The following is a 21,497-nucleotide window of genomic DNA, read 5'->3' on the forward strand; positions in this document are numbered from 1 at the left end:
TACCCTCCATATATCTAATGTAAAATTGTTAAAAAATGTATCCAATAATAAATTATTGGATGCATTTAAAAGCATTGAAATTTTTAAATTTAACAGTTTAGTTAAGGAAAAAGTGTCTATACCTTACAGCCCACTCTATAGTTCAGTAGTTAAGGATTAAATGTGAAGATTCTGGCCAAGGAGATTTTCCCACAGGAATTATTTTTTGCGAGAGGTTAATTGGTGGGAAAATTAAATACAAAATAGGTAAGTCAAGTTAATAGGTTTTAGTTTACATTGAGGCTCTGAAGAGGATAACTTGGTTATCGAAACGCGTGTTGTAATTGTGATTGTTGGTGTAGTGGTAATAGTGTGTTCAGTACCATAAAAACAGGACTGTCCTACCTAAACCAGGATTGATGATCGAGCGAACACTTGATATGAAAAAAAATAATAGGGGATTCAAAATATATTTGACCTATGAATATTTACATAATTAATGAAAATGAAATTTACATGATTTCCAAAAATAATTTAGAATTCTGTTCATAAATGTCTAAAATGTACAGACATTTTGTTGAATCCTATTAAATTATTTATAAAATAATTGTTAATTAAATTTCGGTTTTGAAATAATGGATATAATCAAAATGACAACACCTATTTATGGATTGGAAAACCAAAATAGTTGAATTATAATAATTTGCATTTGTTTTTATTATGAATATTTCTATGCCGATCTGCGATTTCTTCGTTCTCTTCTTCCAGCAATTTTAACCTCTTACGAGCATCTCGAACAATTTCGTCAGTTGAACTGTCTGATGATTCAAACTGCTTATCTGAAATTTAAGTTAAAAATAAGTCTTATAACTATCTATAAACTATTTGTCCTTAAAATTAGTTTGAAGCTAAAAGAAGTTGTATAAAAACTTCACATTTTATCCACACTTCTCAATTTTATTTAAGTCTTTTCTTGTTTTACATAGGAAATCAATACCCTGGGGATGTGTTTATGTAAAAAACATATTCTTCTTTCTTTCTTCTTCTTTTATAACGCCTGTTCCTTCTCCAAAATCTTTCCTCATCCTGGTTCTAGATTGTCACTCCACCTCTTTCGTGGTCGACCTCCACTTCTTGTTCCAATTGGAGATTTATCCCTTGCTAGTTTTACCAGTGTATTATCGGCCATTACACTTAAATGTTGGTTCAATTGCTATTTACGCCCCCATTCGTTAATGTTGTATACGTCACATAATCACATATAAAATTGTTTCCGCCTGAAAATTTCTCATTTCTGCTGTTGTTTCATTGTTTATGCTTCTGATGTATAGGTCATTATAGGTCTGATTGTCGCTTTTTAAATGCGTGCCTTTGTTTTTTGTCTTAGGTGTTTGTTCCGCCATAATACGCTCTAAAGACAACTCGCGGCCTTATTTGCTTCAGCTACTTGTTCCCTTACCTCGTCTTCTACGTCTCCGTAACTAGTTATGTCAATTCCAAGGTACTTGTATTTCATTATTTGACCTTCTAGTTCCAATTTGCATCTAATGGGCCCTTTTGATGTTGTCATGTATTTGGTTTTTTTAGTAGAGATAGTCATACTATTTTCCTGTGAGATTGAAGATATTTAACTATCTTTGAAGATCATCTTCATTTTCGGCACATATCAAGGCGTCATCGGCATAGCACAATTTAAAAAAATATTATTTACAAAAAGATGAGTTCTGAAGTTTTAATAGATAGAAAAGTAATTTGTTAAAGGCTTTGTAAAATATGCTGAAAATTGTGTTTTTCAACAACCATTTGTCATGAAAAAAAACAAGTTAGTTCTCCAATCATAAAGTTGAAATTCCATTGATACAAAATGTAATTTGAATTGTTAAGAAATAAGGTATCCAATTTTAGAGGTAAATAGAAGCGTCAAAAGATGACAGCAAAACGTTAAATCCGCCACTGGCTTATATTGTACAATAGGTGAATAACATCTTCCACTTTAATATTGTCAAAAACTTTACTGACGTCATGAAAACTTAGAAATACCGAAATATTCTATGGATTTCTCAACCAGTTGTGGTAGGATACAGCATCTACGTGGGATCTTCCTGATCTGAATCCTTGTTGTTCATCTTCTAGTTTTGTGATCGTGTTAATTTTGTTGGTGATAATTTTTGTAACGAGTTAAGTGAGATTTGTAAATTCTTGTTGGCAACCGTACGTTAATAGTTCGTTAAGGACTGATTGATATCTAGTTAGCCTAGACCAGTTCCATGCATAAAAAAAATATTCCGTTACCATAGCAACGAACAATAACTTATTAGAAGTGTCAGTGTAAAGTTTGACGTCAAAAAAGTAAACCAGAGATACGCAATAAATTAAAGGAAAAAATATGTCCACCAAAATTGTGAAAATCGAAAAATTGGAGTATCAAGCCATCATCAACTACCTATATTTAAAAGGGATAAGAGGTAAGCAGATTAGCGAAGGTATACTTAAAACCCTTGCTGATCAATGCCCTTCGTATGCGACCGTGAAAAATTGGACTGCAAGATTCAAAAGAGGTAAATTTTCCATTGAAGATGATGACCGATCGGAAAGGCCAGTTTCTGTGTCAGTCCCCGAAAATATCGATGAAGTTCATGACATGATTTTATCAGACCGTCGAATTGGGCTAAAACGGATATCTGAATCACTGAATATTTCATACGAGCGCGTTCATCATATAGTTCTCGTTAATTTGGACATGAGAAAAATTGCTGCAAAATGGATCCACAAATGTTTGAATGTTGACCAAAAGCGTGCAAGGGTAGAAGTATCGCGTTCGATCTGCGCTCGATTTGAAAACAATGTAGACTTCTTAAACCGAATTGTTACTTTGGATGAGACTTAGATACATTTCTATAATCTAGTAACAAAGCAATAATTGATGGAATGGCGACAATCTGGTTCTCCAAGACTTAAGATGTTTTGTGTCCAGAAATCTGCTGGAAAAGTTCTTGCTTTATTTTTTTGGGATTGCCATGGATTACCATGTTTGATTATTTGGATAAGGGTAGAACAATAACTGGAGATCACTATTCGACATTACTGACCACTCTACGGGAAAAAATTAAAGAGAAAAGATGCGGAAAGCCATCCAAAGGTGTTTTGTTTTTGCAGGATAAGGCCTCTGCACACAAATCTCATGTTGCCATGCAAAAAATTCGTGATTTAGGGTTTGAATTACTAGAACACCCTCCTTATTCACCAGATTTGGCTCAGTCCGACTATCATCTCTTTCCTCAACTGAAAAAAAGTTTAAAAGGTCGTAAATTTTCTTTCAACGAGGAGGTAATAAAAGCTGTGGAGGTCTGGTTTGCAGAGCAAGAAGAAACATTTTTTTTTGCAAGGTCTAGAGACGTTGCAGTTTCGCTGTAATAAATGTATTCGAATAAGAGGAGAATATGTTGAGTAATAAAATATTTTGACATTGAAATTTTGTTTGGTTCTATAGTAGGCTAAGAATTTTTTAATATATCCTCGTATATATAATTTATTATTAAAACTGTTCCTTAGGGCGCAATGATAATAAGGATTGCGGGAGCTTGCAGGTAGGCAGAACTGACGTTCCTACGAGAAGGAGACGTATTTGATGAAGGCACCTTTTTTAAAATTACAATTCCAGAAAGCAAAACACACGTTTTTCGGGAATTTGTGGTTACTGTGGAAATATTGCTGGTATCAATCTTGTTGACATCCTCGAAAGTATAAAAATATTAGACCTTCTGGTGTGAAGCACGACAGATTTGTTGTGCAATATTATAATGGAAAATGTGGCATACAACTCGTGAGCATAAATACCATTGGAAAATTACCAGCAAAGACTGCTCAGTACCTGGGTCTACCTAAAGCTATGTTGATAGTTGATTAGAAAATAAGAGAAGAATTTCAGAAAACATTCTGGGATTACATGTAGATATCACAGCTTCAAATGAAATTAACAAGAAGACAAGAAGTTCAAGAGAATATTCACCCAGAAAATGGACTTACTTTTAAATAACTGTGTCTTTGATAATGTTGTTTTAAATGTTTATAAACCTCAAAATATTATTGAATTAAAATAATGTGTTAATTGTCAGTTTTCACAATAGTAATTGATAAATTAGTCTTTGAAACTTTGAAACAGTTACGTAAAGTTTTTACATATATACTTTTCATAGCTGATATATGAAGGTTTTGAAAAATGTGACGTTTCCTTATGTCAACGAGCGAACCGCCTCTCTGGCTTCCTGACCGAACCGACCAATGACACGACATCCCCCTCGCTGGAAGAATCTTTTCGGATTGGAGTCTGGTGGATCCTTTTTTCATAGGGTTGGAACCCTCCGAAAAGTTCAGTGGTCTGGACATGGTGTTCGCCTTCCCCTTCGGAAGATGGTTAATATCCTATTAGTTCATTTGTTAGGCGCTATATCGTCGTCGTCTTCAGGAGGGCTCCGTAAATAAGAAACGACCCTCTTCTTTGTGCCAAAATGGGTGCAAACCTCTTGCAGTGATGAGCAAGGCCACTTGCTCTTGCCTCCATTCTAACTAAAGAGTCATCTGGTATCGGATGTCTTCCAGGAACGATGTGGACGTAGTGAACCAAGATGCAGTAGAATCGATTCGGTCACGTATTTAGGCTATTCCGACTCTCTGACTTCCTGACGAACCGGCTTGGAACTTGAAATATCTGTTGTATAGATTGTGTACTTTCTAATACAGAGATATTATTCAAGCAACTACCGCCATCTCTAGGTCAGGCCAGGTACTTCTGGGATCATCCCGTTTATTAGTTTATATTGTATTTATTTTTGTGAGAAATAAATGTTTTGTTTGATTTTTTTTAAAAAAAAATATAATCTCTAAATTTAATACCTAACCAAGTTTCTAACCATCTTCCTCTAACACCATTATTTACATGTTAAACGACAGTCTCGTTTAGCACTCATATAAAATTGGGTGCCTCAAGCCAAAAAATGGATTAGAAATTTATCGTAAATAAGGGACTTTTTAGGTGCAATTTAGGTATGAAAATTAATTATAAATTGCATTTATAGTTATTAAAAAATTCAAAAAAAAGGTCTGCCAGGTTTTTAAAGCTTGGCGATCCCCATTTAAATAAAAATATTTTTTTCTTTTTGTTTCACATAAGAATTAAGTGCTTATTGATCAAAAATTCCTTGAATGATTTTTGTTTCCATGACCTTTTATTTCTTAACTCACAATTTGGTGAGCCAGCTCTCGTTATTTCACCTAGCATACTCTCATCTAATTGTCTCAGCAATAAACCTTTCAAACAGGATTCAAGTGCTCATTAAGTGTAAGAGGTTCCTGTCAAGAAGAATTTTATTTCCAACTTTCAAACTCCAAAAATTCCTTGAATGCCTTGAATGAATATTAAATCATAGTAAAAATCGATTCCATTTTTATTTTATTCCTCAACACACAATTTGGTGTGCCAGCTTTTGATATTTCATCGGGCATACTCTTTATCTAATCGTCTCAGCAATAAATCATTCAAACAGGATTTAAGTGCTCATTAAGTGCAAGAGGTTCCTGTCAAGAAGAATTTCACATTCAACTTCTAACCATAAAAAATTCCTTGAATGACTTTTGTTTCGATGACCTTACTAGAAGTGATGAATCTTGATGAGATGGGTGTTTGTTCCAACATCAAATCTTATTTAAAATCTGAATGGATTATTGCTGAGACAATTAGAATACGGTTTGACTTTGGAATAAGCACCAGTCTCATCAAGATCCCCCACCAAGTCATCAAGAAATTTTTGTTGATTAAATGTTGAATACGGAATACTTTTTGAGAAGAATCTGTTGCACACTTGATTATTATGTGCAACAACAGGCACAAAATTATTTTTATAAATTTAAATAGGCATCGCCAAGTTTTTAAGACCTGGCAGATCTTTTTGTTTGAATTCCTTAAAAAATATTAATGCACCTAATATTTGATTAGCGCACCTAAAAAGCCACCTATTTTCGAAAAATTTTTAGTCTATTATTTAGCTATTATGCTCTACTTTGATGGAACGTATCCTACACATTAAGCGGGGTCTTACTGTACTTTAATGTTTTGTTACTTTTTGTAAATTAAGTATACAAACAAATGAAATCTGCTTAAAATAAAAACCAATTACGTTTAAACTGATAGATCCTGTTTAAAATATCTTTACTTACTTGAAAATTTCAAGTCCTTATCTAGTAAATCTGAAGGTAACAATGAGGAAGGAATTTCAGAGTTTCCCTTTAAATTCAATGAGCTGATTTTTTGCTGGAATGATGTAAATTCTAATAGAAGATTTTGGTACTTTGTTTTCCATACATTCATTTCCTCTAAATTTTTTTTATTTTTTCTAATGAGTTCCTCATTTTCGCCTTGAAGATCTATTATTAATTTACAGTTTTCTTTACAGCTTGTTCCACAATGTTCCAATCTACATTCTGTTTTTATACCTTTATCTAGACATTGTTCAGATAAATTTTTATTTTCTTTAGTATGTTTCAATGTAATAAGCTGCTCTTCTTTAGCCTTTTTTTCTTTTGTCACTTGTTTTAATTTAACTTTAAGCTCATTATTATTTTTAATAAGTTCCATCATTTTAATTTCCAGCAAATCTTTCTTTTTCTTCATATCATTAACTTGCTTTTCTTTTAAAACAAGATTGTTCTTCGATTTGAAAATTGTTTTACTATAATGATCTTCAATGTTTTTTATTTCACTTAAATGGAGACCTTTGATTCTTTCTATTGCAAATGTTATATTATTCTGTGGTACATTCAATTTACATAAAATTGTTCTGAGTTTTCTAACAAAATCTATTTCACTGGGCAAATCTGCAAAACAATCAAAATATAAATTTAGTCCAACATTACAAACATTAGGTAAGAGGCAATGAATGTTTGAATAAACTGAGAATGTCTTGCCATTTATAGACTGATATCAATACCCAAGTAGAAGAACTAGTATTATTAAGAAAAAATAATCGTTTATATAACAATTTTCTGAAGCTGGATAGTGCTAGAAAATAGTTAGAAACACATTTATACATTATTTAAAAGGCTCTTATTCATCTGAGTAAGACAATTTTACTCGACCGTTTTATTGAGGTGGTAAAAACATAATCTAAAGAATAATTATATAGAGCTACTGTGCCACCACATGAGAACTCTTTTCTAGCTACTATACAACTATAAAACTATTTTTTTATAAGCCACTACTCAGTAATTATGTTATATCAATAAAGAATTCTAAGTTACCATATTTTTTCTTATTATTTGAAGGAGTTGCCGGTTTAGAAGCTGAATAAGGTGCTTGTAAGATGAATAATTTAATATTAGAGAACTATGTACATTTTCCTCGATCATTTACATTATGGCGTCCATAGCATAAATATTGTTGATCATGAAACGTTATTAAATACCATCTTTTCACCAACAAAATCCAGTTTACAGTGAAACCTCTCTAAGATAATTCCAAAGAAGGCGATACCCCATTGAATTTAAGCCAATTCGACAATTCATATAATTCTTCCAAAAAAAATTTGAAATTTAAGTGCTGTTGAAGACTTTTATTAAAATCAAAGACAAATTTCTTGAAAATGGGCTAGTTCTGAATAAGTAAAAAAATGATCATATCCTTTCACCAAAATTTACTAACAAAATCCACTTTACTGTGTGTGAAACTGCTCTAAGATAATTTCAAAGAATACTATGCCCCATTGAATGTAAGCAAATTCAACAATTCATATAATTCTTCCATAAAAGAAAATTGAAATTTTTATGACATTAATGATTTTCAATTATACTTGATACTGTCGGTTGAACATATTGAAACACTGTCAACTGCAGATTTTGTGGAAAAGAGGTCAAAAACACAATTTGCTAAGGCAGGATGTACCTGTGCCCTTGTATAAAAGTAAGCTGACATCAAAAGTGGAGGATTAACCCGATTAATTAATGCCGTGGGACAGTATGCAAATATAGCTTATATAACCAATTTTAGAGATAGGGAAACAATAGATCTTTTGTAGACCATGTACACCCTCTTTTTAAAATTATCTAACTTCAATAATTCCTAGGAGCGTTACTTTGTCCTCTTTCATGTATTTTGACAAAAAGATATTGACCAAGTCCTCAAATCAAAGGTCAAACCAGAAAGATTATTAAATTCGAAAACTGACCACAGAAATTAATTATGATTCTGTCAAAATAAGATCAAAGTTTTTTTTAATGAAATAACTAGATTAAAAGCAACTTTATCTTAACAAAATTACATTAGAAATATTCTTAATCATTTGAGTTTCAGTGATTTCAAGATTGCTTGTAGTAGAAAAAGAAACTTACCAACATCACTCATTTGTTTTTGATTCACATTCTCAAACACACATTTACTTAACACTGAAATAAGTGCTGAAAGAAATGAATTTCTCTCATTATTCATATAGTAGACATCAAGAATTTCTTTACATATATTGGAAGTTTTGTGAATGCCGATTAATTCCAAAATATTCAATATATTTTCCTTGTCAAATTGTAGAGTCAATTTATTCTCTTCATTTGCTATATTATCTGAAAATGTTCGCGAAAGTCCAGCTTCTGTATTAAATAGAGAAAGAGAATAATCACAGTTATTTTTCATTAGAAATTCGGCTACAATTAAACTTATTGCTTGTTTAGATAAACTGATTGTACTTGGGTGTGATTTTTGAACAATATCTCGACCTATTGAAGTATTTTTAATCACGTTTATCATTTTATATCTCAGACTGGTTCTTAACTCGCAAAGAATGCCTTTTTTCTCAAACCATGACGTTAACATATCCTGAAATTCTTGTGAGGATACATTTCTTGGGGAATCAGCAGCAGGAATTGCTGCAAATAACTCTTTCATTTTAAAAAATCATAGAGTTTTCAATTTATAAATTATTCAAACACTTTACACTTTAAATTTGAATGTAAACATTATCTTAACCTAAAAGTTCACTTGATTTTTCACACTATAGGTTTAAAACTCAACAGGATATTAAATTTTGAAGTCTGCCGTTACCAAAATTTATTGATAATGTACATTTCTTTTATTATTAAATAGTATCCATGGTTATTACTCCTTTTTCGGATAAAAATATTTCTGTTTTTGAATATTGACGATACAAAATAGCTCCATCTCTACATTTTTTAATAAAGTAGTAAAACAGGCTCAGCAACATTGGAGTGTTGACAAAAATATGTTATATTATTAGATTATTTTCAACTATTATATAGTTATTCATTCCATGCATATATTGGTGATAACAGAAAAAAGTAAAAGCAAGTGTAATTCTCCGACTAAAGACCTCCTAGCAATTTTTTAATTATTTTCTTGCACGTGGTATTACTGACAAAATTGTCAAACTGAAAGTTGATTTGTAAAATATTGATAAGTTTGTTTTTATTTTTTTAAGAAAAAGGGAATAAATAAGTGAGTTATTGACAATTAAAGCTTTCCTATGGCAAATGAAGGTTAGTTAAACTTTTTTAACTATTATGCATGTTAAATAATAGTTATCAACGTACCTACTTCTTGATAAACGGGGCGTATAACATTATATTATAAAAAATTTGAATTATTGGAATAAATTCGATGTTTAACCAATAATGTATTTTCTTAACAAATCGTAAACTTATTTAAAGCTTAGTGACAATTCTGTTCTTCCCTAATTTATATTGTTTATTATTACTTCTATTGGGTGAATGTCCTACTTAATATTTCGATCATTTGAAGTATTTTATGTACTATGAAAAATTAGATAAATTAGTGTTGTGAAATATTTGTTATTTTTGAAAATTTAACAATGCTTGTTTTTTTATTAAATCGTTGGAAAGTATTATTTATGTCTTAAAAATTAAGTCTCTTCACTATTGATGTCAGTCTAGGCTAGTTTTCCTATTAAGAAAGCTCTAGTTATCAGAATACTTCCAATCAAGTAATTCAAAAGTAAAACTTATCAGTAAGTAGCATAATTTTTGTAGGAACCCTTTTTAAAAATAATTTATAAACATAAGCTTATTTGGTTTTTCACTAAAAATTTTTAAAGAAATAAAAGTTTTCCTTGAGTTTATTTCATATTAATATGTTAGTAATTATTGCGTAGGTGTTTATTGAATATACATAAATACAAAAGCGAATGACCGCGAAATTCCTCAATTTTCTGAAACAAATATACCAATTAAAAGTGTATATAGAATTCATATCAATTCAATTAGTATTTTCAAAAGTATCATAACTACTTAAAAAAAATCAACCTATTCGCCTAGGAGCTGAGAAACCTTTTATAAAAAAATTAATAAAAGACTAATAATTATTTGAGAGGAACTCAATTTACCTGAGTCACTCAATTTCTTTCTCTATAAAAAATAAAAATAGGTAGCTGGATGGATTGCACAAAATTACTGTTTAATAAGGGATGAAAAAAGGCTAACTTATTTTTTACTGTAACTTATCAACTTACAAATATCAATAAAAACCAATATCAAATATTTTGTTTTGGATCCCTTGTAGTACAAAAGATGTTTAGTGCCAGGTAGAATGCTTGATGCAATATACCTATCCAAATTAGACAAATAACTTGTTTATATATGTATTTTCATTAAATAGGCTATCTTCACTTCTTCTGTGACTTTTGGGTACCATGTTGTAATTTTTGTTGTCTATTATCAGTCCTTCTTGCCAAGCGTCCTGCCCATTGCCTTTTGAGGAATTTGATTCTGTGGGTGACGTTTATTACCTGGGTCTTTTGTTATATCAGTCTTGAGTGTTTAAGTCTCACCTCTGTATGTCATGACTGGATTGATCAAGGACTCTTTTCTTCAGATAAAGTAGCATTCGAGATTTTAATATTACTGAGTTTCTCCCATACGCATTCCATGCCAATTTTATTCTTCAATTAATTTCTGATAGTAGTAATTCGAAGCTGAGTATATTTGTTGGTCCAGGTATATGTATTCTTCTATAATTTCCAGTGTAGTATTATTTATTAGGATATCCTATCTATCTACCAGTTCATTGTACATTACCTTGGGTTTAGCTGGGTTTATTTTTAGGCCTACTCTATTGCCAGCTATGTTGAGTTCATTTATTTGTTCTTGTAGCTCTTTGTAGTTATCTACAATTAAGAATCTTAGATGGTTAAGGTAATCTTTATTTATTCTCATACCTTTGTTGTCGCATTCTAATTTACAGAATGTTTCTTCCAATGTTGATGTGAAGAGTTTTGGTGATATTTAATCTCCTTGACTTACTATTCTGCTGGTCGGGTATTCAGGAGTTCCATTATATATCATGACTTTAGCTTCCTCGTATATGCTGGCGAGAGTTTTTATATGATTTACCTACTTAATGACAAGTTTTTCTATTCATATATCCTGTAGTATAAGCTTGTCCCGAAGTAGACAACCCAGAACCTAGATATACAGCCCCAGTTTAATTAAAGTAGATCATGTAGAGGCATATGTTGTTTTGAATTAAAAAAAAATATTTTCCAGTGTTTTCTCATCAAAAAGAGGCTTTTTAGAGATTACAGAAAATAAATCACCTGTAAATTGCACCAAATACAAAACCATCTCACCATAAGAATAAAAAGAGCATACTGATCCATATCGCTGAATGCAGCAGAAATAATAGCTGGCATTGCTCTGATAGATCTCATGATCAAAGAACGAGCTGGGGAAGATACGCCAGCTAGAAAAAAGAAGAAGTACAAAGAAACCTAATGAATATGTGGCAAGACAGATGGATACACTCCCAAAAAGGACGGGGACCTACACTTTCATACTTGAGATCAACCTATGGATAAATAGACCTCATTGTCGGGTCACTGTTGTTTACCACACCTTGTTTGTGTGTTAGCGATGGGAGGAGTTAAGGCAAGAGTACAAGAATATCACAGGAGACAGCTTTAACATATATGAAATGAAACTAGACTTGATAACATCTGAAATAACATGGAATAGGACATACAAAGTTATCAGAAAAATTATAGAAATTGACGAAAGAAAAGAAGTAATGCGAGAGTAATTTCTGGTTTGAGGTGGTGCTATAAGAGGGTTTCTTTAGCCAGCTGGCGATTTTTTTAAATCTCTCCTAATGAGAAAAACTGACTAGTTGACTAGTTAAAAAACAGAAATTTTCTTGTGAACCAAATAATCTTTATAGCAAAACTGAAATTAGTTTTGGAACGAAAAATTTTCTTTCTTTTGAGAAATTTCATGAAAACTAATCTTAGTTGTTCCTGTCGATTTGTTACAAACTTATTTTGAGTTGATTTTTAAACTCGTTTACAGGGGGTAATTAAAATTTAATACAAATTGCTTTTTCCGTTTTTTTAAATTAGTGAAGATTTGAATTGAAGGAATAAAAGAAACGTCCATTCAACCCGAACAAATAGCTTGAAAAATCACTATATTTTTATTCATATTTTATTATCGACAGCTGCCACATGTCAGTTTTAAAAAAAATTAAAAAGGGATGACGAAATAAGTTAAAAGTACGCGAATTTCAGAACTTCTCGCATTCGTCATTCTCGAGCTCTAAACGCATCCTAGTTTGATTATTGTAATTGAAGCAAACAAATGTATAAAAGTCAGCATCCGGTTCTGGGGATGTCCAAATGATTTGGAATTGGTTGCTATTGTGAATATATGATCAAAAACGAAACTTGTGAATATAAAACCAGATGAACTTAATCTCTCACCTTAAGTTCTGACCGGCTGGAGATCGCAAGCACCCGCAAACGAGTTGTGCCATCTGGGTTGTAAAATTTGTTGTAGATTCTGAGAATTGTTTATTGGGAAGCAGGAGAGCTCTCACTATCTCCCGCTCACCAACTCAAAACAATAATTGGGATACAAATTCCTTGCAGACTGGACTTTTTTGTAGTGTAATAAATATATTTTGCTAAGTGATTCTACATCAATTTTTTTATTCATTGGTTCCTAGGTCTAGTTTGTATGATACATTTCCAAGAATTTTCTTTGTTTTTCCTGAATAGAATTTTTATATTTAAAAATCTTAAATAAAGAGGTGAAAAGCTATTTTTGACGATATCTCGCGAACCATTGTCCCTACAAAAAATTCGTTAAGACATAAATTGTGGTAAATTGCTTTGCCTACAATTTTGTATATGACACTTTTTGCCATTAACCGTAAATTTAAAAAGTTTTGAGCAAAAAAGTGCAAAACTTTCATTAACAATTTCTTTTTTCGCTCAATAACTTTTTATTTTTTGATTTTTCAATAAAATTACTTCAGAATAATCTTTTAGATCGTTCTTTGAGGATGAATTTTTTGAATTAACATTGTGTCAAAAACAAAATATTTATCATTTCAATTTTTTTCTTATTTTTCTTTTCACAGATTTTTCTGCCCGTTTATATATAATGTATTATTTTTAATCGACGGTTTTCCCTGCCACCTATGAGGTAGAGTCCGTAGGCGCGATTTTTACGAGGTATCCCCACTAGGCCTAATCCACAGATAAGTTGTAGGTGAGAGAGATTTAAATAATGATTAAATTTACCTGGCATTTTGTATTACCTAGTTTTCTTTGATGGTCCAGGTTGTGTTTTAGGGTCAGTATCTACATCTGTGTCAAAAGTAAAGGTTTGGGGAATGACGGGACTTAAAATTCTCCTAGTTGGAAGTTCATCTTCTAATTCGTTTTCTTCTATTAACTTTGATATTTCCATGATATTGCTGCAAGTTTCGCCAAAACAATAAAGACATACTGCAGAGCATTTGAGGCCTGCTTTCCTGCAGCCATATATGCTTCCACAATTTCTTTTACACCTACAGAATATTAATTTCATAAGCTCCGTAGGGGTTGGGGGCTTGTATTGGCATCCATGTTTGTTTACTTCTTCCAGCCCCAGGACTTTGATACCTCTTGAGCCACGACTGGACCTGGTGATATACTCGAAGACTGTGGAAACGAGTTTTGGGTTGGAGGCAGTGATGATAAGCTAAATTAATTTTTAGTCAAAGTTGTGGCAAATCGTTTATATCGCAAGGTGTCCAGTGAATCTCCTTCATTACCACCATATAATGCTATGAAAAAACGTTCACAAACAAGAACCAACAAAGACGGATCAACTTTTTCAGACAAAAAGAGCGTCGCACCACCAGCTAACTCTGTATGTTTCTCCATAATTTTGATAAATTTAAGTTTCCCTTTTTTATAGGCTGCTGATGTTGTATCACAACCTGAGAAAGCATGGAGAAACAACAAATTCTGAGCTATAAGATCTCTATACATGAAACTTGAAGGGCTATATAATCTGATGCACAACCTATAGAGGGTTTTAAAAATATAATGTTGGATCGTTCTCTACCTACTGCCTTAAGCAACTCGAGAATGTCAATGTCCTCTGCCACAATAATCACATAATCACAAGATTGAGATCTAATAAGCGCAGAAGAGACGATGAGTAAATCTGCATCTGAAACAGCTTGGTCGACACGAATTTGTTCGATTTGTTTTTTTCATTCCCAAGAAATTTTATTTTTTTGTGATATTGTTGGTACAGTGGTTTTACCACACTTAATTTCTGTAGATTCTTTGTAAGAAGAGTTCATTGTCCAAATCATTCTACACTTTTGCTCGCTCAAGTAAATTTTCACTCCTTTAGCTTTTACAGTTATTAGAGGAAGAACAATAATGATTAAAATCACAGTCGATTAAAAATAATAAATGATATATAAATTTTTAGATCAGTAGATTTAAATCAGTAAAGAAAAGAAAAATAAAAAAAATTGAAATGTTAACAGATATTTTGTTTTTGGCACAATGTAGTGAGCATCAAAAAATCCACATATGGGTGATTCCGTTCTAACTGTGATTTTTTGTATTCAAAATTTCAAGATTTTAAAATTTAACTTTTCTAACTTTTTTATGCATATTATTCATCTATTTTACTGTAAAAATAAAACTCTAAGAGGAATTTACTACAACTTCAAAGTATCACGAGCAAGACACAAATGTCGGATTTTGAGTTCCACGGTACTGACTCATTTATCCACGGTACTGACATGGTAACTTAAGATATTAAACAACAAGCGCATCAATTTTCCTCAGTTTGATCATAAACATTAGAATTTATAAGGTAATTAGTTTAAATCATTTGTTACGACAAAAAAAATTAATAATTTATCGGTAAATTCTAGGAATGGACATGACACGGTACTGACATGGTAACTTAAGATATTAAACAACAAATGCATCAATTTTCCTCAGTTTGATCATAAACATTAGAATTTATAAGGTAATTAGTTTAAATCATTTGTTACGACAAAAAAAATTAATAATTTATCGGTAAATTCTAGGAATGGACATGACACGGTACTGACATTCAAGTGATGTAGTATAAGTTTTCTTTAAGTGGCAAGTTATATTGTATAAAAATAATGTTTAAATATCTTAAGAATTACTCAATTAACACAAAATTTTTATTAATTGATTATTAATTAATGACTAGTACAAAAAAACAATACAGGACATTGAATATCACAGTTAGAACGGAATCACCCATATAAAATTCATCCTCAAAGAACGATCTAAAAGATTATTCTGAAGTAATTTTATTGAAAAATCAAAAAATAAAAAGTTATTGAGCGAAAAAAGAAATTGTTAATGAAATTTTTGCACTTTTTTGCTCAAAACTTTTTAAATTTGCGGTTAATGGCAAAAAGTGTCATAGACAAAATTTTAGGCAAAGCGATTTGCCACTATTTATGTCTTAACGAATTTTTTGTAGGGACAATGGTTCGCAAGATATCGTCAAAAATAGCTTTTCACTCCTTTATTTAAGATGGCGGCCGGGGGACAAGGAGTGGAACCCCACAAACTTGAGGTTAAGCTTTCCTCGACCCCCCCTATACATCAATAAAATAAAATTGAGTCCTTAGAAAAACGTATGGTCCATTGTAACATTTCAATAGTGTTGTGAATTTAAACCATTCAAGTCTCTCACATTCTATTCGACCCAAATAGCTTTTCTTTTATTTTTTGACTTTAGTAAATATTTTTGTATCCACAAACATTTTTCTTAAGACTTTTTTATTGAAAATATGTTATATTTGGAGAATTCTACACACCCAATCATTGAATCAAACTAGTTCTGAGTATCCAGGCTTCAGTTCCACATGAAGGACTGTATATAAATAAGTTCTTACATTTTGTATCCATACCATACTAACTGTATAGTAGTCTGACAAACTATATGAATCATGAATAACTAGTTAGCAAAATCTATACATTTAGATGAACCAGTGTTTGACTGTTTATTTGGTTGATTTCGACACTTATAAGTTTATGTTCCTAAATTTCTAGAACAAATTTATTTGATAATGATTAGATGTTTATTCATAAGCATTTTATCGTCGGCTTTGTATCACTGGTTGAGATAAGAGCTACTTTCATCTTGGCCTCCTTTAATGATCTTATAAGAAGAATTGTAATAAGATATACACAGGTATGACATTTCAAAATTTAAAATTACGATGCACTCAACACAAAAGCGATGCGTTGAAGTTTGAGAAACCAAAACCAAAACACGTAAGAGACGAATATTAGTCTTCTCGTTTCTTCTTCTCTATTTTAATTTCTAACACAAAATTAGCCTATACCTTTTTGAGTTTTTTTGCCAAAACAATGTTAGATTCACTATCTCGTAAATCTCATTATTTAATTTAAGACGAAATTCGTGGAATGTTGGGATATCGGGAGAAATGTAAGTACGGTAGAGTTATGAAGGTATCTACACAGTATTTCAATTTAGTGAAATTAATATAAGGGTATAATGTCACATTCTAATTAATTATAGTGCTGTAATGTATGTGGGTGCATTTTTATGCTATAGTACATTGTCACTTATTTTCTGATTTTATATCAGGCTTCAAAATAATAAACCTTGTACCATTCTGTTTATTTTAAAGTTACACAATTGCTACTGATCACATATTTACTTTGAAATTATGCAATGCGGTCCATATGTATGGAATAAATTCAATTATAGCGTTTTTATGTACTATGTGAATAAAAAATAGAAAAAATAAAAAAAAATTGGTGCTATCATAATTGAGAAAATCAATTTTTAAGATGTAAAATTTTGATAATATCTCTATCACAAAACTTTACGTGGAATGAAGATAAAAATGTCGCTCACGCTCTATATCCTAAAAAAGTGAACGTTTGGGCTGATATCATTAACAATAAAATTATTTGCCATTATTTTTTTTGGGGACATATAAAATAGTGAGGAGTATCTAGATTTTTTGATTAATTTCTTAGTGCTTACATTACAAATACTTTTTCCTGACGTTAATCATCCAAATGAGATAGATAGATCTATTCACTACCAACAAGACGGAGCTCCACTGCATTTTGCACGTACAGTTAGAAATTATTTAAACGAGGTTTTACTCAATAGGTGGACTGGAAGACGTGGAAAGATCGAATGACCTGCTATATCCCCCGATTTGACTCCTCTCGATTACGTCTTATGAGGTTATTTAAAATTTAATGTATACTTTAATAGGCCAGACAATATTGCTGATTTAAAAGTTAGGATAGCGGAAGAAATTAACAAAATAACCCCTGTGGTCATACAAAATGTTGTACCTACGAGAATTCCAAAATCGCCTCGGTTATTGTCAAGAAGTGAATTTTGAACATTTAATTTAATTGTAAAGTACATTGAAAAATACATTCTAAATATTATGGGACATTATTATCTTCATTCTACGTAAAGTTTTGTGACAGAGATATTATGAAACTTTTAGCTCTTAAAAATTAATTTTCTCAGTTATGATACTTTATATTGCTGAACAGACGACTAAAATCCTTTCCAACAAGGTGCCACTCGACCTCCATTCTTATTTAAAATAAAAATCGACCTGTATGAAGTTTTTTCACATAGTACATAATAACGCTAAAATTGAATTTATTTTATATTTCTTTATTGCTTTGAAAATAGTTTTGTAGACCAGTAAATGACCGTATCTGTTAGCAAATTCTTCATCCTAATTTTGAGTCTACAGTCTAGTATTCGATTATCTCTAAATTTTGAAGAGGACTTCTGTTCATTCACATAAATAAACGAATATTTAATGAAGTACAGTAAGACCCTGTTTAACGCGGGGGCTTCATCAAAGTAGAACGTAATGTGAAACAGCGCTAAACCAGGCAATCTTAACATGTAAATAATGGGGTTAGGGGAAGACGAATAGAAAATTAGTTAGGTATTAAATTTAATAATGTTTTTTTTTGATAAAAATAAAACCAAAAATTTATTTCTTACAAATATAATAACAATATAAACGAATAGACTTATAAAAAAAAATAAAATTCAATCAGTCAGATCATTCAGTCTATTCTCTATATCCAATTTTCTGCCTTTTTGTCAAGAAGGCATCTAATGTTGTTTGCGTTTTTCTTCTGTTAGAAATTGTTGATAAGTGGATAAAACATCTGTAACTGTCAAAATTTGGATCATTTTCAATAAAGAGGTCCATAATTTCAGTAATAGTGGTCAAACTCCTTCTTACAAACACTATCGAAAGATCTTTTTGCTCTTCTTCGAAATCTTCGAAATAAAAAGACTAGCTGCTGTTTCTTGAACCATTTATTTGACGTTTTCCACATTTAGATCATTTAAATCGGTTTGTTTCGCTAATTCCACTATTTCATCCATATCGACAGGGTGTTCAATGTCTTCGCTATTACTTAATCTGGCCAAATGTTCTTCCATGCTCCTTTCAAAGATATTTCTATCTCATTTCAAGAAAGGTTTATGTTTTATACAGCTTTCACAATATTGTAGTTTTTTCCAAAATTATTTTATTGATTACTTTTTTTCTCCGTTTGTTTTTCAAACACCTTGTTTGTTAAGTCTGATAAATTTGTTGGGTGGCTTGGAACATTATAAATTAATAGTAGTGCCCTTTGTTCTAGTTTTTTAATTTCACAATAACATTTTACAGACGGGCAGAAATGTTCTGGAAGCAATCCTGGAAAATTTCATAGTTATCCATGATTTTTTATTATACTCCCAAATTACAGGAAAAGTTGACTTAGATATGTATGCAATCTTTCGCAGCTTTAAATCCTGACTCTAGTTTCTCTTCACGGGATGGAAATTCACTTCACGGGTTCATTTTGGCATTCTTTTCCAAAACAGGTCTGTTTCGTAAATATTGAAAACCAATTCTGGAGTAAAGTTTCCTTGTTCAATTATTGTTTTTAATGTCGCTGCGAATTTAGCTTTCGTGTCACCACTTGCTGTTTCACCGGTAATCTTTATGTTGTGAAAATTATTTCGATGTTTAAATCTATTAAACCATCCTCGATTAGCAACTAAAGTTTCACTTATATATGTCACTTGCCTCCGCCTGAATGTAATTAAATATTCTTCTAGCTTATTCCATTATGATACATTGGCTTAATGGCATATTGCGTTCAATTTCGTCGTTAATCCATACAGACAGTCATTTTCCCATTTCCTCTATTATGTTATTTCTAGAATGCGTAATTATAGTTGCAGAGCTTGAAGTAGTTGCCGTTGTCGATGACAGTATTTTTTCTTTATATTTAAGAATTATCCTTATTGTTGAAGTTACCAAATTCACTGCAGCACTAATTTGAGATTGAGGTTCACAAGAATCTAATCTTCTAATCACTTGCATTTTAGTTTCCAGTGAAATGCTTTTTCTGGTTGCTTTCATTCCTTGTTTTCAGTTATTATAACTCATGGTAAAAAATAAAGATCATAATATTTGTCACTGTATTAATTGTTATAGTTAATAAATTCAAATTTATAATAATGTCAACAAATGTTTCAAACGATAAACCAATATAACTACATATACTGTTTCGGATATGTTATTTGGAAACCTAGCGCTGTGCACCTTTTTGGGGGAATCCCCGGTTGAAATAAAAGAGCACTAAACCGAAACAGCGTTAAGCGGAGTCTTACTGCCAGGTAACTAGAATAATAGAAGGCAGTAGACAAGTGACGTCACCGGCTCTTCATAGCTTTGAGAGCGGCAACAACGCTAGCATCTGCCAAAATTGTAAAACTACCAATAGTACTGTTGCTGGCATTAACTGATTAAAAATGGTTTTCCTCCAATAAAATGCCTTGTTTCAATAAATTCAATAAATTGGTTAGTTAGAAATATATTCGTTTGTATAACCAGATCAGCAAGAGATAAAACACATCCTCATAACACGAACATAATGCTAGTGAGGTTCTGTTTGACATAAACATATAAACAAAACAAAAATGTAAACATAATGACGTAGCTGGTGTTCTGGCAGCTGATCGTTTGTTTACAAAAACATGAGCATGTCACAAACCTTCTATTATTCTAGTAACCTTGTCTTAATGTACCTGAAAATTGATTCTTGGATGGACGGAGCATCAGTATTATCTGCATGTGTCATAGTAGATATTTCATTGTAGATAGGAAAACTCAGTAAACTAGATACAAACATGTTTTCCTGTCTTACCTCAGACAATCTTATATATTAAAAAAATTGATGATTTTCATTCCGAATCCGTTCAGGCGTTCTACCCAACCGATTTGCTTAATTTTTTTTTCAATGAAAGGTATTGATGCACAGATCAGCCATTAACCATCGGATTTCATCTAATTTTCACCATTCCCAAGTTATACTCAAATGCGATTTCCCCCTGTACATTACTTATGGGAGTTTTTCACATACACACGTTCTATCCTCAATATCTCAGGTTCTAATCAAGATAGAGACTTCGTTTTGGTTTAAGAACACTCGCTGAAACACCTTTTTTCTTTTAAGTTTTTGAACACTTAAATCGGTTGAGTTGGAGAGGAGCTAGGCGCGGACATTCAATGTGGAGTTTGGATTTTTGTAGGTTTTTGGCAATTTTTCTACATTCAAAGATCTATATCTCAGGTTCTAATATAGCTACAGAGTTCATTCTTTTCTATTATAGAGTTCGTTCTTTTCTATTATAATGATTTCTGATACTTATTTAATGTATTCGATGCGAGCGAAGCCGCGGGTAAAAGCTAGTTAGTATTATTATTAATTAAATGTATTTTAGATGGAAATGGAAATGCTTAGAAAAAATTAGATTTTAAAAAAATGTTACGCGTGTGACTCTAAATGCTCAATTTGAAATGACAGTGAAAGGAGATCGAATGAACTGTGCTTTTAATGCGTTCAATTATACATCATACAGAATAGAAAATTGTTCGATTGATCTTCGAGATTTTATATTTCTACTAGATTTTATTCTATCTTACACTACTATTTCATTTAATTGTTTTTTTGGAAAATAAACAATCCGTTTTTCTGTCATATGGCTCGACACACTTTTTCTTCTTTCTAGAATCCCAAATCACTAATTCACTGCACCAATTTTCACTGTATAGGAGACATCAAAGGTAATTCACTTCAAATGAAGAA

At 31.5% G+C, this 21,497-nt stretch overlaps 2 protein-coding genes across 6 annotated transcripts in view; one reads left to right on the plus strand and one right to left on the minus strand.

Moving 5' to 3' along the window:
- Positions 1 to 435: 435 nt before the first annotated feature.
- On the minus strand, positions 436 to 9,191 carry LOC130901867 (uncharacterized). The gene is made up of 3 exons (XM_057813514.1): positions 8,359 to 9,191; positions 6,193 to 6,849; positions 436 to 818 (listed from the first exon to the last, which is right to left on the minus strand). The coding sequence occupies exons 1-3, from the start codon at positions 8,903 to 8,905 to the stop codon at positions 673 to 675; spliced, it is 1,350 nt and encodes a 449-aa protein (XP_057669497.1). The 5' UTR covers positions 8,906 to 9,191; the 3' UTR covers positions 436 to 672.
- A 122-nt stretch (positions 9,192 to 9,313) lies between these two features.
- Positions 9,314 to 21,497, plus strand: part of LOC130901866 (protein Fe65 homolog) — a 95,654-nt gene continuing 83,470 nt past the window's right edge. For 2 of the 5 annotated variants that reach the window (XR_009060329.1, XR_009060330.1), the window contains exon 1: positions 9,412 to 9,513. Coding sequence is in view for 2 of the 5 variants with exons in the window: in XM_057813511.1 (XP_057669494.1) it covers positions 9,501 to 9,513 (13 nt within the window). In the remaining 3 variants the exon portion in view is untranslated. Of the gene's footprint in view, positions 9,514 to 21,497 lie in introns of all 5 variants that reach the window. The other 3 variants (XM_057813511.1, XM_057813512.1, XM_057813509.1) reach the window with 3 other exon arrangements.

The sequence above is a fragment of the Diorhabda carinulata genome, chromosome X, assembly GCF_026250575.1.
Source record: "Diorhabda carinulata isolate Delta chromosome X, icDioCari1.1, whole genome shotgun sequence".
Classification (NCBI taxonomy): Eukaryota; Metazoa; Arthropoda; class Insecta; order Coleoptera; family Chrysomelidae; genus Diorhabda; species Diorhabda carinulata.

Excerpts from the sequence above, each read along its gene's own strand:
- LOC130901867 (XM_057813514.1), bottom strand. The coding sequence starts at position 8,905 with ATGAAAGAGTTATTTGCAGCAATTCCTGCTGCTGATTCCCCAAGAAAT. Across the intron at positions 6,850-8,358 it reads AAAACAAATGAGTGATGTTG|ATTTGCCCAGTGAAATAGAT; the intron begins GTAAGTTTCTTT and ends ATTGTTTTGCAG. Across the intron at positions 819-6,192 it reads TAAGGACTTGAAATTTTCAA|ATAAGCAGTTTGAATCATCA; the intron begins GTAAGTAAAGAT and ends CTTAAATTTCAG.